This window comes from Scyliorhinus torazame, chromosome 4 (assembly GCF_047496885.1).
Source record: "Scyliorhinus torazame isolate Kashiwa2021f chromosome 4, sScyTor2.1, whole genome shotgun sequence".
In the NCBI taxonomy this organism is placed as follows: domain Eukaryota; kingdom Metazoa; phylum Chordata; class Chondrichthyes; order Carcharhiniformes; family Scyliorhinidae; genus Scyliorhinus; species Scyliorhinus torazame.
Genome location: NC_092710.1, coordinates 367475109 through 367494514, shown reverse-complemented (window position 1 = coordinate 367494514; position 19406 = coordinate 367475109). Strand labels below are relative to the sequence as shown.

The 19406-nt window shown below is 51.5% G+C and overlaps 1 protein-coding gene across 1 annotated transcript; it reads right to left on the bottom strand.

Moving 5' to 3' along the window:
• Nucleotides 1-5386: 5386 nt before the first annotated feature.
• LOC140411777 (uncharacterized) lies at nt 5387-18314 on the bottom strand. Its single transcript, XM_072500760.1, has 4 exons — nt 18105-18314; nt 14756-14885; nt 9233-9407; nt 5387-7173 (listed from the first exon to the last, which is right to left on the bottom strand). Exons 1-4 carry the CDS (start codon nt 18234-18236, stop codon nt 7008-7010), a joined length of 603 nt encoding a protein of 200 aa, XP_072356861.1. The 5' UTR covers nt 18237-18314; the 3' UTR covers nt 5387-7007.
• Between the last annotated feature and the right edge of the window lie 1092 nt (nt 18315-19406).

Below are 19406 nucleotides of genomic sequence, written 5' to 3'. Positions count from 1 at the left end.
CCTGCCTTCTACCCATAACCCCTGATCCCCTTATTAATCAAGAACCTATCTATCTCTGTCTGAAGACACTCAGTGATTTGGCCTCCACAGCCTTCTGCGGCAAAGAGTTCCACAGATTCACCGCCCTCTGGCTGAAGAAATTCCTCCTCATCTCTGTTTTAAAGGATCGTCCCTTTAGTCTGAGATGGTGTCCTCTGGTTCTAGTTTTTCCTACAAGTGGAAACATCCTCTCCATGTCCACTCTATCCAGGACTCGCAGTATCTTGTAAGTTTCAATAAGAACAAAGAACAAAGAAAAGTACAGCACAGGAACAGGCCCTTCGGCCCTCCAAGCCTGTGCCGACCATGCTGCCCGTCTAAACTACAATCTTCTACACTTCCTGGGCCCGTATCCCTCTATTCCCATCCTATTCATGTATGTGTCAAGATGCCCCTTAAATGTCACTATTGTCCCTGCTTCCACCACCTCCTCCGGCAGCGAGTTCCAGGCACCCACTCCCCTCTGTGTAATCATCCCTCCTCATCCTTCTAAACTCCAACGAGTACAGACCCAGAGTCCTCAACCGTTCCTCCAACGACAAGTTCTTCATTCCAGGGATCATTCTTGTGAACCTCCTCTGGACCCTTTCCAAGGCCAGTACATCCTTCCTCAGATACGGGGCCCAAAACTGCTCACAATACTCCAAATGGGGTCTGACCGGAGCCTTATACAGCCTCAGAAGTACATCCCTGGTCTTGTATTCTCGCCCTCTTGACATGAATGCGAACATTGCATTTGCCTTCCTAACTGCCGACTGAACTGCACGTTAACCTAAAGAGAATCGTGAACAAGGACTCCCAAGTCCCTTTGTGCTTCCGATTTCCTGAGCATTTCCCCATTTAGAAAATAGTCTCTGCCTAAATTCCTCCTTCCACAGTGCATAACCTCACACTTTTCCACATTGTATTCCATCTGCCACTTCATTGCCCACTCTCCTAGCTCGTCCAAGTCCTTCTGCAGTCCCCCTGCTTCCTCAATACTACCTGTCCCTCTACAGATCTTTGTATCATCTGCAAACTTAGCAACAGAGCCTTCAGTTCCTTCTTCCAGATCATTAATGTACATTGTGAAAAGTTGTGGTCCCAGCACAGACCCCTGAGGCACACCACTAGTCACCGGCTGCCATCCTGAAAAAGACCCCTTTATCCCCACTCTCTGCCTTCTGCCAGTCAGCCAATCCTCTATCCATGCCAGAATCTTACCCTGAACACCACGGGCTCTTAACTTATTTAACAGTCTCCTATGCGGCACATTGTCAAAAGCCTTCTGGAAATCTAAATAAATCATGTCCACTGGTTCTCCTTTGTCTAACTTCCTTGTTACCTCCTCAAAGAACTCGAACAGATTTGTCAGACAAGACCTCCCCTTGACGAAGCCGTGCTGACTCAGTCCTATTTTACCATGCACTTCCAAGTACTCCGCAATCTCATCTTTAATAACAGACCAATCTTACCAATGGCCGAAGTCAGGCTAACCGGCCTATAATTTCCCGTCTTCTGTCTCCCTCCCTTCTTAAACACGGTGTTACATTAGCCACTTTCCAGTCCTCTGGGACCCTTCCTGCTCCACAATTTCCTCAGCTATCTCTTTTAGAACCCTGGGGTGTAGTCCATCCGGGCCAGGTGACTTATCCACCTTCAGACCCTTCAGTTTCCCCAGAACCTTCTCCTTAGTAATGGTCACTGCATCACCTCTGCCCCCTGGTTCTGGAGCTCTGGCATCCCACTGGTGTCTTCCACCGTGAAGACTGATGCAAAGTAACTATTTAGTTCCTCTGCCATTTTTTTGTTCCCTATTATTACTTCTCCAGCCACGTTTTCAATGGTCCAATGTCTATTTTTGCTTCACGCTTACCTTCTATATATTGAAAGAAACTCTTCCTATCTTCTTTTATATTACTAGCTAACCTGCACTCATATTTCATCTTCACTCCTCTTATTGCTTTTTTAGTCGTCCTCTGCTCACTTTTAAATGATTCCCAATCCTCTGGCTTCCCACTAATACTCGCCACTTTGTCTGCTTTTTCTTTAGCTTTTATGCTGTCCTTGACTTCTCTTGTCAGCCATGGATGCCTTGTCCTCCCCTTAGCATGTTTCCTCCTCCTTGGAATGAATTTCTGCTGTGCCTCCCGAATAACCGCCAAAAACTCCTGCCATTGCTGTTCCACTGTCTTCCCTGCTAGGCTCCTTTTCCAATCAACTCTGGCCAGCTCCTCCCTCATGTCTTTGTAGTTACCCGTATTTAATTGTAATCCCGTTACATCTGATTGCAGCTTCTCCCTCTCAAAATGCAGGGTGAATTCTATCATATTGTGGTCACTGCTCCCTAAGGGTTCCTTCACCTTAAGTTCCCTAATCAAGTCTGCCTCACTACACATCACCAAATCCAGAATTGCCTGTTCCCTAGTGGGCTCTGTGACAAGCTGCTCCAAAAAAACATCTCTTAGACATTCCACAAATTCCTTTTCTTGGGATCCACGGCCAACCTGATTTCCCAGTCCACCTCCATATTGAAGTCCCCATGATTATTGTAATATTGCCTTTTTTACATGCTTTCTCTATCTCGATTTATTTTCTGCCCCACATCCTGACTACTGCTCGGGGGCCTGTACATAACTCCCATCAGGGTCTTTTTACCTTTGCGATTCCTCAACTCTACCCACAGAGATTCTCTGCCTTCTGATCCTATATCGCTCCTTGCTATCGATATAATTTCATTCCTTACTAACAATGTGACCCCGCTCCCTTTGCCCATCTGCCTGTCCTTTCGATAGGACACATATCTTGGATATTTAGATCCCAGCCCTGATCCCCTTGCAGCCACGTCTCTGTGATGCCCACAACATCGTACCGGCCAATTTCAATATGTGCAACAAGCTCATTTACCATGTTCCGTATACTGCGCGCATTTAGGTCCAACACCCTCAGTCCTGCATTGACCACCTCCCGTCTCACACTCGTCACCTTTTCTGCTCTGCCTGAGGGTGATGTTCTATTATTTTGGTTCTCTATTTCCCCTTCAGTTATGACACCTTCTAAGCTAACGTTCTGGTTCCCGCCCCCCATAATAGTTTAAATGATGTGGAGATACCGGCGTTGGACTGGGGTGAGCACAGTGAGAAGTCTTACAACACAAGGTTAAAGTCCAACAGGTTTGTTTCAGATCAGTAGCTTTCGGAGCACTGCTCCTTCCTCAGGTGAATATTAGTTTAAATCCTCCCAAGTGACACTAGCAAATCTCCCAGCCAGGATATTGGTGCCTCCTGAGTTTAGATGTAACCCGTCCTTCTTGTAGGTCCCACCTACCCCAGAAGAGATCCCAATGGTCCAGAAATCTGAAACTCACTGGTCTATACTTCCCTGTTTTCTCTCTACCTCCCGTTTTGAATAGCGCTGGAGTGTGGTTACTAAGGGCTTTTCACAGTAATATCATTGCAGTGTTAATGTAAGCCTACTTGTGACAATAAAGATTATTATTATCATTCTAGTAGCGAAGTTGCTGGAGTCCATTCTCAAGGATTTGATAGCACAGCATTTGGAAAGCAGTGGTGTAATCAGACAAAGTCAGCATGGATTTACAAAAGGGAAATCAGGCTTGACAAGTCTACCAGAATTCTTTGAGGACGTAATGAGAAGGGTTGACCAGGGAGAACTGGTGGATGTGGTTTATTTAGATTTTCAGAAGACTTTCTACAATGTTTCACAAAGCAGATTACTATGTATAGGTAACGCCCACGGGATTATGGGTAGTGCCTTGAGATGGATAGAAAGCTGGTCAGCAGACAGGAAGCAAAAAGTTGGAACGAATGGGTCTTTTTCTGATTGTCAGGCAGTGACTAGTGGGGTATCGCAGGGATCTGTGCTCAGACCCCAACTGTTCACATTATATATTGATGATTTGGACAAGAGAAAGAAATGTTTTATCTCAACATTTACAGCTGATAATTAGTTACAGGGGGCGGGGGAGGGTGAGCTGTGAGGAGGTTGCAGAGATACTTCAGCGGGATTTGGACAGGCTGAGTGAGTGGCCACATGCACGGCAGATGCAGTATAATGTGGACAATTGTGAGGTTGTCCGCTTCGGGAGCAAAAATAGGAAGGCAGATTATTATTTGAGTGGGTGTAAATTGAGAGAGGCGGATACTCAGCGAGACCTTGCTGTCCTCGTGCATCAGTCGCTGAAAGTAAGCGCGCAGGTACAGCAGGCAGTAAAGAAGGCAAATGGTATGTTGGCCTTCATAGCGAGAGGATTGGAGTCTAGGAATAGAGATGTTTCACTGCAATTGTATTGGGCATTGGTGAGGCCACACCTGGAGTATTGTGCCCAGTTTTGGTGTCCTGATCTGAGGAAGGATGTTCTTGCTCTGGAGGGAGTGCAGTGAAGGTTAACCAGGCTGATTCCTGGGATGGCGGGACTGTCATATGAGGAGAGACTGAGTCGGTTAGGATTATATTCATTGGAGTTTAGAGAATGAGGGGGTCTCATAGAAACTTACACAATTCTACCAGCATTAGACAGATTCAGAAAGAACGTTCCCGATGGTGGGGGAGTCCAGAACTAGGGGTCATAGTTTGAGGATAAGGTGTAACCTTTTAGGACTGAGGTGAGGAGACATTTCTTCACCCAGAGAGCGGTGAATCTGTGGAATTCACTCCCACAGAAAGTAGTTGAGGCCAAAACGTTGTGTAATTTGAAGAAGGAATTAGATTTGCTCTCAGGGCGAAAGGGCTTGAGGGAGATGGGGGAAGGCGGGATCAGGGTGTTGAACTTGATGATCAGCCATGATCACAATGATTAGCGGAGCAGGCTCGAAGGGCCGAATGGCCTCCTCCTGTATCTCTATATGTTTCTATGTCAGAATTCTATGAACCAGATCCCAAATTAAATTCCTCCCCGCCCCACCCAGATTGGGGAGATTTTCCAAACAGGGAAGAAATTCCCAACACCAGGTCGATGACTGATCCATGAATTGTTGAGTGTTGGCCTCTATCTCTCCAGTGATATCCCATTGACAGAGTTAGAAAGACTGCTCAGAGTGGAGTGTGACAGATTGAAGTGTCGGACTGCACGCGGTGTGAGCTGTCACCTGACCAATATGGAGCTCGCTCTCCAAGTGTCACATCTCCCAATAAATTACTCTCCGTCTCTTCATTCTTTCTCATTCTTTAACTTTACACCTCAACATCTTCACAGAATCATTTCACTGAAATGTGGAGAGTTTATCTGATATGAAACTAGTGATGTGATCAGTGACCCAGATTTATTTGTGAGGAAGAATCTAACACGAGACCAAATGTGTAAATGCATCACCCTCTTTATTTCACAGTGAGAATCCATTCCCAGCAGTTTGAAAAACAAAAGACAAACAAAGACTAGAAGACGATGGATTATTTACTGCACCAGACAAACCTGTGAATGGGTCACCTGTTAACGGGAGTCAGATCTGAATCGATCATTTTCTCAGTCACAGATTCAGTCTGTCGATATTCCCAAAGTCAGCTCCCAGTGTGGGTTTGAGGAGATCTGAATGGAAACTTTATTCCACCTTCAGTCTCTGGATTCTAATTTTAAATTGGGATTCTTTCTCCGGTTTAAGGACCAGTTTTAAGCTGCTTCACACCTGGGTCACAAAACTCCCACTTTCACTTTCCTGACCTGGGCCCATCTGTTTCCTGAACTTGGACTGATCTGAGTCAGACCAAACCGGGTTGAGAAACAACCTTTTTAATCATCCCCACCACAATGTCCAGTGTTTGATTCTCAGGACTGGCAGGAAAAGGGAATATCTTACTGCCCACACAGGGTGTGGTCTCCATTAGCAGGTTTCTCCAGTGAGTGACGTGTTCTTCCTACAGTGTCCAGTGTCTATTCCACACAGTCTGTTATATGGTCCATTCCCATTATATTTCAGAGCACAGGACACAGAACTATTCAAACATTGAAGGAAAATCTTCCAGATGATGTGATGAAAATCTCATTATTTTACAAATGGTGAACACACTGTCTCTTTACAGTTTAAACATTCCCTTGTAATTAAATAATTCCATCTGGAACTAACTCCGAGTGAGAGAGCCCAGGAACAGTCCCACATCTGATCACTCCATGATTTCACATTTAACAGCTTCAATACTCTGTGCTCTGTAACAAATCCCAACTCTTTTCACGTCAACTTGAAACAATCTGGGCAGTATGATGGATAAATATGAATATATTCCATGGCTGTGTGAAGATAGAAAATTCTGGAACTATATCTGACACTAGGACCATCTCAGTCTCAGTCTCACAATTCATTGAAAGCAAGATTACAGAAAAAGCAAATTAGTGCAGTGATTAATCTCCGTTCCCCAATAGAGGGCCCACCACCCGGTACAATTGAGTTTTGCCCTGTATCTGTGCAGTGTGGAGACGTGTTCAGCAATGAATTTCAGACGTTGAAGGGAGACCTAATTATAAATAATATTAACGGGAAATAGAGCAGGCGGGACTCAGAGACAGTCAAATATATCAGGGCTGGAGTCACATGTACGGTTAACGTGTGGGTGGACGATCACGTGTTTGCTCCACATTTGGTTGGTTAAGTGAGTGGTTAAGAGCATGGCAGGTAGAATATGATGTGGTGATGTTTGGGCTCCTTAGTTAAGGGTGGATGAGCCGAGTTTAGTGGGAGTGCATTCCCTGTTTATCAGACAGATTACACACTCGAGGGACAGTGTGGGAAGGTGGAGTTAAGGTCGAAGATCAGCCATGATCTTCCTGAATGGTGAGCGGACTTGAAGAGTCTCTGTTTTTATTTAATTTTCACAACAGACATTGCGTTCCCTCAAAAGGTCCTTCTTGAGGTAAGGAGATTAAAACTATGCTCAGTATTCCAGATTAAACCCAATGGAAAGTTAAACAGTTTTAGAATAGAGTTCAGCACATCTCACTGTTTGATGCCATGAAAGGTACAGAACCTTCCAGAAGACCTTCATTCTTCTGTCTTCATAAAACCCATTGCCATTAACCCTTGTGTGTCAAAATAAGCGATGTCAAAAAATGTGCTATTGAAGGGCTGGTTGTCTTGTTCCAAATCCTTCAGGAATTGAATCACAAGTTCTTCAGTTTGTTGTTCATCAACTTTCTTGTTAAAACCCCTGCAACAAAATTAAGAACAGAGGATTTAATTTTTATCCCCCTGACAAATCCTGTTTGGAAAGTCGGTTGCCAGGACAACAGGGACAGGAGTTGACCATTCAGCCCATTGAGGCGCCTGCACCAGTCAGTTAGTCCACAGCTGGAGTAAGACCATCGAGAAGCTGGCCAAATGGGCAGACAAGTGGCAGATAGAGTTTAACACAGAGAAATGTGAGGTGATGCATTTTACAGAAAGGGTGGAGAGAGTCTATCCAGACTTAATGGCTCAGTTCTAAAGAGAGTGCAGTAGCAGAGGGACCTCGGGGTGCCCGCCCAGGATAGATTCTCCGCCATTCCGGCGGGAAAAACGCCAGTGTGAGAAACATTCTTCACAATGTAGTGTACCAAAGTCAGGATGCGTGGCGCTGCCCACAGAGTTGAGGATGGAGAGCGCCCACAACCCTGGACCCTGGAGCACCACAGCAGTAGGTTGGGGGAGATTGGACCCTTGGATCTTCCGGAAGTCTGCAGAAGGATTTGGCTAGGTTAGGTGAATGGGCTAGGGTCTGGCAGGTGGAATTCAACGTTGCCAAGTGTGAGGCTATCCATTTTGCGAGGAATAACAGCAGAATGGATTATTATTTAAACGGTAAGATGTTAAAACATGCTGCTGTGCAGAGGGACCTGGGTGTGCTGGTGCACGAGTCGCAAAAAGTTGGTGTGCAAGTGCAACAGGTGATTAAGAAGGATAATCGAGTTTTGTCTTTCGTTGCTAGAGGGATGGAGTTCAAGACTAGTGAGGTTATGCTGCAATTGTATAGGGTGTTGGTGAGGCCGCATCTGGAGTATTGTGTTCAGTTTTGGTCTCCTTACCTGAGAAAGGACATATTGGCACTGGAGGGAGTGCAGAGGAGATTCACTAGGTTGATCCCAGAATTGAGGGGATTAGATTATGACGAGAGTTTGAGTAGAGTGGGACTGTACTCATTGGAGTTTAGAAGGATGCGGGGGAATCTTATTGAGACATATAAAATTATGAAGGGAATAGATAGGATAGATGCGGGCAGGTTGTTTCCACTGGTCGGGGAAAGCAGAACTAGGGGGCATAGCCTCAAAATAAGGGGAGGTAGATTTAGGACGGAGTTTAGGAGGAACTTCTTCACCCAAAGGGTTGTGAATCTCTGGAATTCCTTGCCCAGTGAAGTAGTTGAGGCTCCTTCTTTAAACGTTTTTAAGAAAAAGATAGATGCCTTTCTAAAGAATAATGGGATTCGGGGATATGGTGTACGGGCCGGAGAGTGGAGCTGAGTCCACAAAGATCAGCCATGATCTCATTGAATGGTGGAGCAGGCTCGAGGGGCCAGATGGCCTACTCCTGTTCCTAGTTTTTATCTTATGTTATCTTATGTAATATGTGTTCTGGAGGGGGTCCTTCTGCTGGCCTGTTTCTGGGTGACCAATGTTGCTGGAAATCGATCTGCATTTTCAGGAGGTCCACCTTCTTTTGTCAACATGGCTCAGTGTTGTTGGACATCTTTTCAATATGACACCCGGGCAGGAGGGCGGACTACACACCATCCAGGCCTGACCCACTGCTGAAAACAGCGGAAAACACCCAGGTGAATAATTAATGATGGGTGGCAAGATTCAGAGTGTTTTCCGGCAAGCGGCCACGTTCCTGCCCACGTTCCTGCCAACTTTCCTGCCCACATTCCTGCCCACGCTCCTGACCACGTCCCTGCCCACACTCCTGCCCACGCTCCTGCCCACATTACTGCCCACGTTTCTGCCCTCGTTCCTGCCCTCGTTCCTGCCCACGTTCCTGCCCACGTTCCTGCCCACGTTCCTGCCCACGTTCCTGCCCCTGTTCCTGCCCACATTCCTCCCCACGTTCCTGCCCTCGTTCCTCCCCACGCTTCTGCCACGTTCCTGACCATGCTTTTGCCCGCATTCCTGCCCACGTTCCCGTCCACACCACAGCACTTAGTCTCAAAATGGGAGAATTGCTCCCCGGCTGATGTTGATACAAGAGCTGACAGAAAGGAACATCAATCACAATATATAAGTCACTAAACTCACCTGCCATAGTACCAAACAGGAGGGGCTGTCACTATTTCAACTGTTGGATCTGTTGGTTCAGGCGGGTTGGTGACTTGAGGAACTATCTCAAGAAATACCCGGAATCTCTGCTGTATTTCGCCATTTTTCACGTATCCAAAAACTCCCCAAGGTGCAGAGAGAGGAACAATAGTACCTGTGGACAGAGACACTGTTACAGCATTTAACTGGGTGATCAGCTGATAGATAGTCAGAGGTTACAGGTCAGGGGGCAGGGTCACTTTGGTGACATGTGGAAAATGTTGTGATATCACTTTAAGGGAATATGCAAATGCCCAAGTTGCCAGGATGGAGAGCAGCATGTGACCAGCATGGTCCTACTCGCAGTGTGAGTGCCGACTGTTGTGTTCTGCTTCTTCATGTAGCATAAGCTGCTTCCTTGGTGTCGGCTCTGACAAAGGAAGGTTCAGACTTGGAGATGGTTCAACACATTTATTGAACGGTTAACAATTCTCCTCCTTGAGTTTGACTCTCCTGCTAATCTTGCTATAGTAACTCAGTCTAACTAACCAGTCTGCTCTCAGCCATGCGGTGAGTGTGATGCTTCCTGATCTGCCCCTGTCTCTCTGAGTGTCCTTTTATACGGGTACCTTGTGGTAGTGCCACCTCTGGGTGTCTTGACTGCCCATTGGACGTGTCCTATCTTACTGACCTATCGGTTGAATGTCTGTGTGTCATGATGTCTCTGATGCTCCCTCTAGTGTTTATTTAGTTGCAGTGTGTTTACATTAACCCCTTGTGTATTTACAGTGATGCACATCACCACACCGACACCACATTGAAATGTCCGTCCCGCTCACTCATATCACTCTGTGCAGCCCCCTCCCTTCACCAGACTGTGCAGCACATTAACACCCAGCTGGGAAAGTCTCACAGCCTCGAGGGACAGTCTGTTCCTCAATCTACCCCCTGCTGCCCCCCGAGCCCTACCCCCACACCCCCCTCCCTGCCCCCCGAGCCCTACTCCCACACCCCCCTCCCTGACCCCCGAGCCCTACCCCCCACACCCCCCTCCCTACCCCCCGAGCCCTACCCCCACACCCCCCTCCCTGCCCCCTTCCCGAGACCTACCCCCCAAACCCCCCTCCCTGCCCCCCCGAGACCTACCCCCCAAACCCCCGTCCCTGCCCCGAGCCCTACACCCCCCTCCCTGCCCCGAGCCGTACACCCCCCTCCCTTCCCCCCGAGCCCTACCTCCCCACACACCCCTCCCTGCCCCCCTGAACCCTACCCCCCCACACCACCCTCCCTGCCCCCCGATCACTCCCCCCCTCCCTGCTCCCCGATCACTACCCACCTCCCTGTCCCCCGAGCCCTACCCCTCAAGCACCCCTCCCTGCCCCTGAGCCCTACACCCCCACACCACCCTCCCTGCCCCCGATCACTACCCCCCTCCCTGCCCCCCCGAGCCCTACCCCCCTACACCCCCCTCCCTGCCCCCGAGCCCTACCCCCTACACCCCCCTCCCTGCCCCCCGATCACTACCCCCCTCCCTGCCCCCCCGAGCCCTACCCCCCTCCCTGCCCCCCGAGCCCTACCCGCAGACCACTCCCCCTTCCCCCGATCACTACCCCCCTCCCTGTCCCCCCGAGCCCTATCCCCCCTCCCTGCCCCCCGAGTCTACACCCCCTCCCTGCCCCCGAGCCTACCCCCCACACCACCCTCCCTGCCCCCTGATCACTACCCCCCTCCCTGCCCCCCCGAGCCCTACCCCCTCCCTGCCACCCGAGCCTACCCCCCACACCACCCTCACTGCCCTCCGAGCCCTACCCCCCCTCCCTGTCCCCCAAGCCCTACCCCCCACGCTCCCCTTCCTGCCCCCCTCTCCCTACCCCCCACACCACCCTCCCTGCCCCCCGAGCCCTACCCCCCCACACCCCCTATCCCTACCCACCCACATACCCCTTTCCCTGCCCCCCGAGCCCATCTCCTGTCAGGCGCTGATGCCCCACATGGATCTCCACCCACAGCCTCTGGTGTTTTTGTCTTTGGCCTTCCCGTGAATTGTGTGCTTGCCCTTTGACCCCATTGTTTGTGAACATTTCACCATCGTTATCGAGCTCCAGCCTCCCTCCCATTGGCTCCCCTCTGCCTGCCAGTCTTCACTTTCCTCATCCACCTCCTTCCCCTCTGCCTGGAATCGTGACCCCCTCAACCTACCCCCTACACACGTTGCACAACCCTCCTTCCACATTGACCCTCTCGTCTACGTCAACCCATCAGTAACCCCCCTCCCTCTGACCCCACAGCTCACCTCACACTCCGCCCCTTGTCAAACTTTGTACCTTTATTGTGGTGGATGCTGAGGGTCACAGAGCTGTCCAGATAGACACTGGTGTGTGTCACTGCTGGAAGGGGGAGACAGCTCAGAGCTGTCCAGATAGACACTGGTGTGTGTCACTGCTGGAAGGGACAGACAGCACAGAGCTGTCCAGATGGACACTGGTGTGTGTCACTGCTGGAAGGGGGAGACAGCACAGAGCTGTCCAGATAGACACTGGTGTGTGTCACTGCTGGAAGGGGGAGACAGCACAGAGCTGCCCAGATAGACACTGGTGTGTGTCACTGCTGGAAGGGGGAGACAGCACAGAGCTGCCCAGATAGACACTGGTGTGTGTCACTGCTGGAAGGGACAGACAGCACAGAGCTGTCCAGATGGACACTGGTGTGTGTCACTGCTGGAAGGGACAGACAGCACAGAGCTGTCCAGATAGACACTGGTGTCTGTCACTGCTGGAAGGGACAGACAGCACAGAGCTGTCCAGATGGACACTGGTGTGTGTCACTGCTGGAAGGGACAGACAGCACAGAGCTGTCCAGATAGACACTGGTGTGTGTCACTGCTGGAAGGGAGAGACAGCACAGAGCTGTCCAGATAGACACTGGTGTGTGTCACTGCTGGAAGGGGGAGACAGCACAGAGCTGTCCAGATAGACACTGGTGTGTGTCACTGCTGGAAGGGACAGACAGCACAGAGCTGTCCAGATAGACACTGGTGAGTGTCACTGCTGGAAGGGACAGACAGCACAGAGCTGTCCAGATAGACACTGGTGTGTGTCACTGCTGGAAGGGGGAGACAGCACAGAGCTGTCCAGATAGACACTGGTGTGTGTCACTGCTGTAAGGGACAGACAGCACAGAGCTGTCCAGATAGACACTGGTGTGTGTCACTGCTGGAAGGGAGAGACAGCACAGAGCAGTCCAGATAGACACTGGTGTGTGTCGCTGCTGGAAGGGACAGACAGCACAGAGCTGTCCAGATAGACACTGGTGTGTGTCACTGCTGGAAGGGAAAGACAGCACAGAGCTGTCCAGATAGACACTGGTGTGTGTCACTGCTGGAAGTGACAGACAGCACATAGCTGTCCAGATAGACACTGGTGTGAGTCACTGCTGGAAGGGACAGACAGCACAGAGTTGTCCAGATAGACACTGGTGTGTGTCACTGCTGGAAGTGACAGACAGCACAGAGCTGTCCAGATAGACACTGGTGTGTGTCACTGCTGGACGGGGAGACAGCACAGAGCTGTCCAGATAGACACTGGTGTGTGTCACTGCTGGAAGCGACTGACAGCACAGAGCTGTCCAGATAGACACTGGTGTGTGTCACTGCTGGAAGGGACAGACAGCACACAGCTGTCCAGATAGACACTGGTGTGTGTCGCTGCTGGAAGTGACAGACAGCACAAGCTGTCCAGATAGGCACTGGTGTGTGTCACTGCTGGAGGGGGAGACAGCACAGAGCTGTCCAGATAGACACTGGTGTGTGTCACTGCTGGAAGGGACAGACAGCACAGAGCTGTCCAGATAGACACTGGTGTGTGTCACTGCTGGAAGGGACAGGCAGCACAGAGCTGTCCAGATAGGCACTGGTGTGTGTCACTGCTGGAAGGGACAGACAGCACAGAGCTGTCCAGATAGATACTGGTGTGTGTCGCTGCTGGAAGGGACAGACAGCACAGAGCTGTCCAGATAGACACTGGTGTGTGTCACTGCTGGAAGGGACAGACAGCACAGAGCTGTCCAGATAGACACTGGTGTGTGTCACTGCTGGAAGGGACAGACAGCACAGAGCTGTCCAGATAGACACTGGTGTGTGTCACTGCTGGAAGGGACAGACAGCACAGAGCTGTCCAGATAGACACTGGTGTGTGTCGCTGCTGGAAGGGACAGACAGCACAGAGCTGTCCAGATAGACACTGGTGTGTGTCGCTGCTGGAAGGGACAGACAGCACAGAGCTGTCCAGATAGACACTGGTGTGTGTCACTGCTGGAAGGGACAGACAGCACAGAGCTGTCCAGATAGACACTGGTGTGAGTCACTGCTGGAAGGGACAGACAGCACAGAGCTGTCCAGATAGACACTGGTGTGTGTCACTGCTGGAAGGGACAGACAGCACAGAGCTGTCCAGATAGACACTGGTGTGTGTCACTGCTGGAAGGGACAGACAGCACAGAGCTGTCCAGATAGACACTGGTGTGTGTCGCTGCTGGAGGGGGAGACGGAGACTCCTGTACTCGCAGCCCTGGCACAATACTGAACGGGAAACGGTGGCACAGGCGTGTCCATGGGTCCAGCAGCACGGTGCTGCCCATGAAGACTAGCTGGGCATGGAGACGGAGGGCAGGAAGTGTGGTGAACGATGCATCAGGAGCGGCGCAGCACTGTGGCAGTGTTGCATTCACCTCAAATATCGGGTGAACCGTGAGCCCCCTGTTCACGCCAGCCTTCATCGCCATTAACCCGCCATTGGGAGACTTGTAACGGAATTTTACACCAGCGGGTATTCGACGGTCTGGCTCCCACCAGATTCACCGCATCCAGCCGGCACTAAGAGAATTGGGAGAATGGGGTCCCTGGTTTAACAGAGCTGTGAGTGAGGTCGGTCTCATTGCTCTATTGGACTGATCCATTTAATTGCACGGACCCTCTCTTCACTTTCCCCATTCGTTAAACATTTCTCTGTTGAATTTTAGCCTTGCATTTGTTTCCAGTTCATTCCCGTGACTTCCGGCCTCCCCAGAGTTGGATTTGGAGAGGGTTTTCCAAAGATGTTACATTCGCGCCACACAAGTGCCCGGCAATGACCATCTCCGACAAGAGGGGATCTCACCCTCGCCCCAGAGAGCGGGGAATCTGTGGAATTTGAAGAAGGAATTAGATTTGATCTTGGGGTGAAAGGGATCGAGGGAGATGGGGGAAGGTGGGAACTTGATGATCAGCCATGATCACAATGAATGGCGGGGCAGGCTCGAAGGGCCGAATGGCCTCCTCCTGCTTCTATTTTCTCGGTTTGTTTCTATGTGTGTAAGTAGCCCAAACAGCGCCTCAACCCACTGGTCACATGTGACCGCGGAACGCTCTGGGATTGACAATTCTTTGCTCAGTGTGTCAGTCTGTACAGAAAGTTTGAAACGTGACAGGTTAAAGAGTGAGTGGCTGTTTTAGAATCTGTTGTTACTTTGAAGGAACATCTGACATACCTGCAACATTCCCACAACGTGCATAACTGAATAGTTTGTCCAGACCGATCGCCAGCGCACTTTTAATATCCACGGCATCAACGTCAGTTTCAATCCTCCGGCGTTCTTTGAATTGCACCTCAAGGTAATTCTAAAACAAGAAAATAAAATCCATCACCATGTGACACAACTGAACTCGCACCAAAACACATCAGTGTTGAGGGGACTGTCCTCGGTTCCCAGGTGTGGGAGCAGTATTCATGTCCTGTGATAGGGAGACCCCCCCTCACAGAGACCCCTGTGACAGGGAGACCCCCACAGAGACCCCTGTGACAGGGAGACCCCCCCTCACAGAGACCCCTGTGATAGGGAGACCCCCACAGAGACCCCTGTGATAGGGAGACCCCCACAGAGACCCCTGTGATAGGGAGACCCCCACGGAGACCCCTGTGATAGGGAGACCCCCACAGTGACCCCAGTGATAGGGAGACCCCCACAGAGACCCCTGTGATAGGTGAACCCCCACAGAAACCCCTGTGATAGGGACACCCCCCCCACAGAGACCCCTGTGATAGGGACACCCCCCCCCCCACAGAGACCCCTGTGATAGGTGAACCCCCCGAACGACCCCCTTCCTGCAGGAACCCCCTCCACAGGCGACTGCCCACACAAAGGCCCCCCCCCACATACAAACACAGAGCCTTCCCAGAAGATGAACCACCCCTACCTGGAAGCTTAGAGCAGTCCAGACAGGGTCAGTTAGTGCCACCTATTACAGGGGTCCCTGTGGGGAGGGGTTCCGTATCACAGGGGTCTCTGTGCGGGGCGGAGCTATCAGGGGGCCCTCTGTGGGGGGGGGGGTCTCCCTATCACACGGGTCCCTGTGGGGAGGGGTTTCCTATCACAGGGTCTCTGTGGGGTGGGGTCTCCCTAACCCAGGGGTCTCTGTGCAGGGGGGGTGCTATCAGATGGGTCTCTGTTGGGGGGGGGGGTCTCCCTATCATAAGGGGTCTCTGTGGGGGGGGGATCTCCCTATCACAGGTGTCTCTGTGGGGAGGGGTCTCCCTAACCCAGGGGTCTCTGTGCAGGGGGGGTGCTATCAGATGGGTCTCTGTGGGTGGGGGGATCTCCCTATCACAGGTGTCTCTGTGGGGGGGTGGGTCTCCCTATCACAGGGGTCTCTATGGGGAGGGGTCTCCTTATCAGAGTGGTCTCTGTGGGGGGGTCTCCCTATCACAGGGGTCTCTATGGGGAGGGGTCTCCCTATCACAGGGGTCTCTCTGGGGAGGGGTCTCCCTAACACAGGGGTCTCTGTGGGGGGTCTCTCTTTCACAGGGGCCTCTGTGGGGCGGGGTCTCCCTATCACAGGGGTCTCTGTGGGGAAGGATCTCCCTATCACACAGGGTCACTGTGGGGGTCTCCCTATCACAGGAATCTCTGTGGGGAGAGTCTCACTATCACAGGGGTCTCTGTGGGGGGGAGGGGGGCTCCCTATCACAGGGGTCGCTGTGGGGAAGGTCTCACTATCACAGGGGCCTCTGTGGGGGTCTCCCTATCACAGGGGTCTCTGTGGGGGGGGGGGGGGTCCCTATCACACGGGTCTCTGTGGGTGGTTCCCGTATTACTTTGCCCCCTGTTGGGGATTCCTCCTATTACAAGTGTCCAAGGATTGGGTCAACCCTGTACGTGTGGGTCAGGAGAGTCCGGATTCAACCCAGGTGGTTGGGGGCTGCTGTGCGGTGTGGTGGTTGAGAGGGGTCAGTGCTGATTTGCGGTCCGGGGGGTGGGCGGGAATGGGGGTGGGGGCTGTGTGGTGTGGTGGTTGAGAGGGGTCAGGGCTGATTTGCGGTCCGGGGTGTGGGTGGGAATGGGGGTTGGGGCTGTGTGGTGTGGTGGGGAGGGAGGGGTCAGGGCTGATTTGCGGTCCGGGGGGTGGGCGGGAATGGGGGTGGGGGCTGTGTGGTGTGGTGGGGAGGGAGGGGGTCAGGGCTGATTTGCGGTCCGGGGGGTGGGCGGGAATGGGGGTGGGGGCTGTGTGGTGTGGTGGGGAGGGAGGGGTCAGGGCTGATTTGTGGTCTGGGGGGTGGGCGGGAATGGGGGTGGGGGCTGTGTGGTGTGGTCGGGAGGGAGGGGTCAGGGCCGATTTGTGGTCCGGGGGGGGTGGGCGAGGATGGGGGTGGGGGCTGTGTGGTATGGTGGGGAGGGAGGGGTCAGGGCTGACGTGTGGTCTGGGGGGTGGGTTGGGCTGTGGGTGGGCTCAGTTGGTCACTACAATCTCGGCCCAGGTGTGGTGGGCCTCACCAATGGGGCAAACGCTCCGATGTGACTCCCGGGGACAGAGAATCCCGGGAGTGCGGAGCAAAGGGGTCATTCCCATCCATTCCCATTTATTTATGCTCCCGCTGGCGTGCGACATGGAACCCGTTCCCGCCGTCACTGAGGGGTCAGAGCATCGCGTTCCCGTTGTCACCAATCCCAATGTTACCCCAATTCTCCGTCCCATTGGGGAACACATCCCGGATATCCCGGGCCGCAGAATCCAGCCCTTCAAGTCACAGAATCATCCCTACACCACCCTCAGCTTTCTGCCCCTCAGCCAATTGTGGGTCCAATGTGTCTCTTTGCCTTGGGTGCCATGGGCCCTGACTGGATCAGTCTGCCACGAGGGACCCTATCAAAAGCCTGGCTAAAGCCCATATCGACCACTCCAAATGCATTCCCCTCATCAACACTCCTGCTCACCGCCTCAAATAATTCAACTGTATTTGTCAAGAAAGACCTTCCACGCTGACTATCCCTGATTAATCCGTGTCTAAAGGACAGATAGATTCTGTCCCTCAGAATACTTTCCTGATCCCAGCCTTGAATTTAGAAATCATTAACTGTGTGAGTGCCGGGTCCCGGGATGTGTGAACCGCCCGGGGCAGATATTTCACTGTTTATTCCAGTTCACACACTCAGCATTGACAACCCTCCCTGCCTGAGTCAGACAGATGTTTGACAGTAAAGAGAGTAAAGGGGACTCGACCCAAAAACACAGACATTAAATAATTTCCATTGGTACGAACGTTACACAATGCAGTAAACTCTGAAGGGCAGCACGGTATCACAGTGGTTAGCACTGTGGCTTTACTGCTCCAGGGTCCTGGGTTCAATTCCCGGCTTGGGTCTCCGGGTGCTCCGGTTTCCTCCCACAAGTCCCGAAAGACATGCTGTTAGATGAACTGGCCATTCTGAATTCTCCCTCAGTGTACCCGAACAGGCGCCGGAATGTGGCGACTAGGGGCTTTTCACAGGAACATCATTGCAGTGTTAATTTAAGCCTACTTGTGACAACAATAAAGATTATTCTTTTTCTAATTATACTTACCTTGTCCTCAATGATTACTGCGGGTGTAAGGCAGTCATCTTTTTCACAGAGGCCGAGCCCCTCGGCTACCGCATCCTGTGCAGCGAGTTGGTTCCAGAAGAGGACAGACACGGTTAAGAAGATTCTCAGCATCTTGGTGTCGGTACAGGTCACTGGTGAATTCACTGAATGACCCTCAGCACCTTCAGCTCGATCTGCAGTTTGAGCAGAGAGCTCAGAGATTTTTATACAGTTTTAAGGGGACGATTTTGAATAAAGTTTAGCTACGGGAACATCAGATGTTGAAGAAACGCCCCAGCTGATTAACTATGGAAATGTTTTTTGGTGTTTTGATCACAGCCTGGAATTTAGAAACCATTTAGAAATCACGGGCAGCACGGTAGCACAATGGTTAGCACTGTTGCTTCAGTGCTCCAGGGTCCCTGCTTTGATTCCCGGCTTGGGTCTCTGTCTGTGTGGAGTCTGCACGTTCTCCCCGTGTCTGCGTGGGTTTCCTCCGGGTGCTCCGGTTTCCTCCCACAAGTCCAGAAACAAGTGCAGTTGGTGAATTGGACATTCTGAATTCTCCCTCTGTGTACCTAAACAGGCGCAGGAATGTGGCGACCAGGGGCTTTTCACAGTAACTTCATTGCAGTGTTAATGTAAGCCTGTATGTAACAATAATAAAGATTATTATTATCTCTGTGATGCCGTTTACCGGGAAATGTGAACCGCCCGGGGCAGATATTTCACGATTGATTCCAGTTCACACACTCAGCATTGACCTCCCTGCCTGAGTTAGACAGGAAATGTGAACCGCCCGGGGCAGATATTTCACTATTGATTCCAGTTCACACACTCAGCATTGACCCCCCTGCCTGAATTAGACAGGAAATGTGAACCGTCCGGAGCAGATATTTCACTATTGATTCGAGTTCACACACTCAGCATTGTCCCCCCCTGCCTGAGTTAGACAGGGAATGTGAACCGCCCGGGACAGATATTTCACTATTGATTCCAGTTCACACACTCAGCATTAACCCCCCTGCCTGAGTTAGACAGGAAATGTGAACCGCCCGGGGCAGATATTTCACTATTGATTCCAGTTCACACACTCAGCATTGTCCCCGCTGCCTGAGGTAGGCAGGAAATGTGAACCGCCCGGGACAGATATTTCATTATTGATTCCAGTTCACACACTCAGCATTGACCCTCCTGCCTGAGTTAGGCAGGAAATGTGAACCGCCCGGGGCAGATATTTCACTATTGATTCCAGTTCACACACTCAGCATTGACCCCCCTGCCTGAATTAGACAGGAAATG

Coding starts and splice junctions, on each gene's coding strand:
- LOC140411777 (XM_072500760.1), bottom strand. CDS start 18,236: ATGCTGAGAATCTTCTTAACCGTGTCTGTCCTCTTCTGGAACCAACTC. Junction 14,886..18,104: donor CAGTAATCATTGAGGACAAG/GTAAGTATAATT, acceptor TTCTTGTTTTAG/AATTACCTTGAGGTGCAATT. Junction 7,174..9,232: donor CCTGTTTGGTACTATGGCAG/GTGAGTTTAGTG, acceptor ATTTTGTTGCAG/GGGTTTTAACAAGAAAGTTG.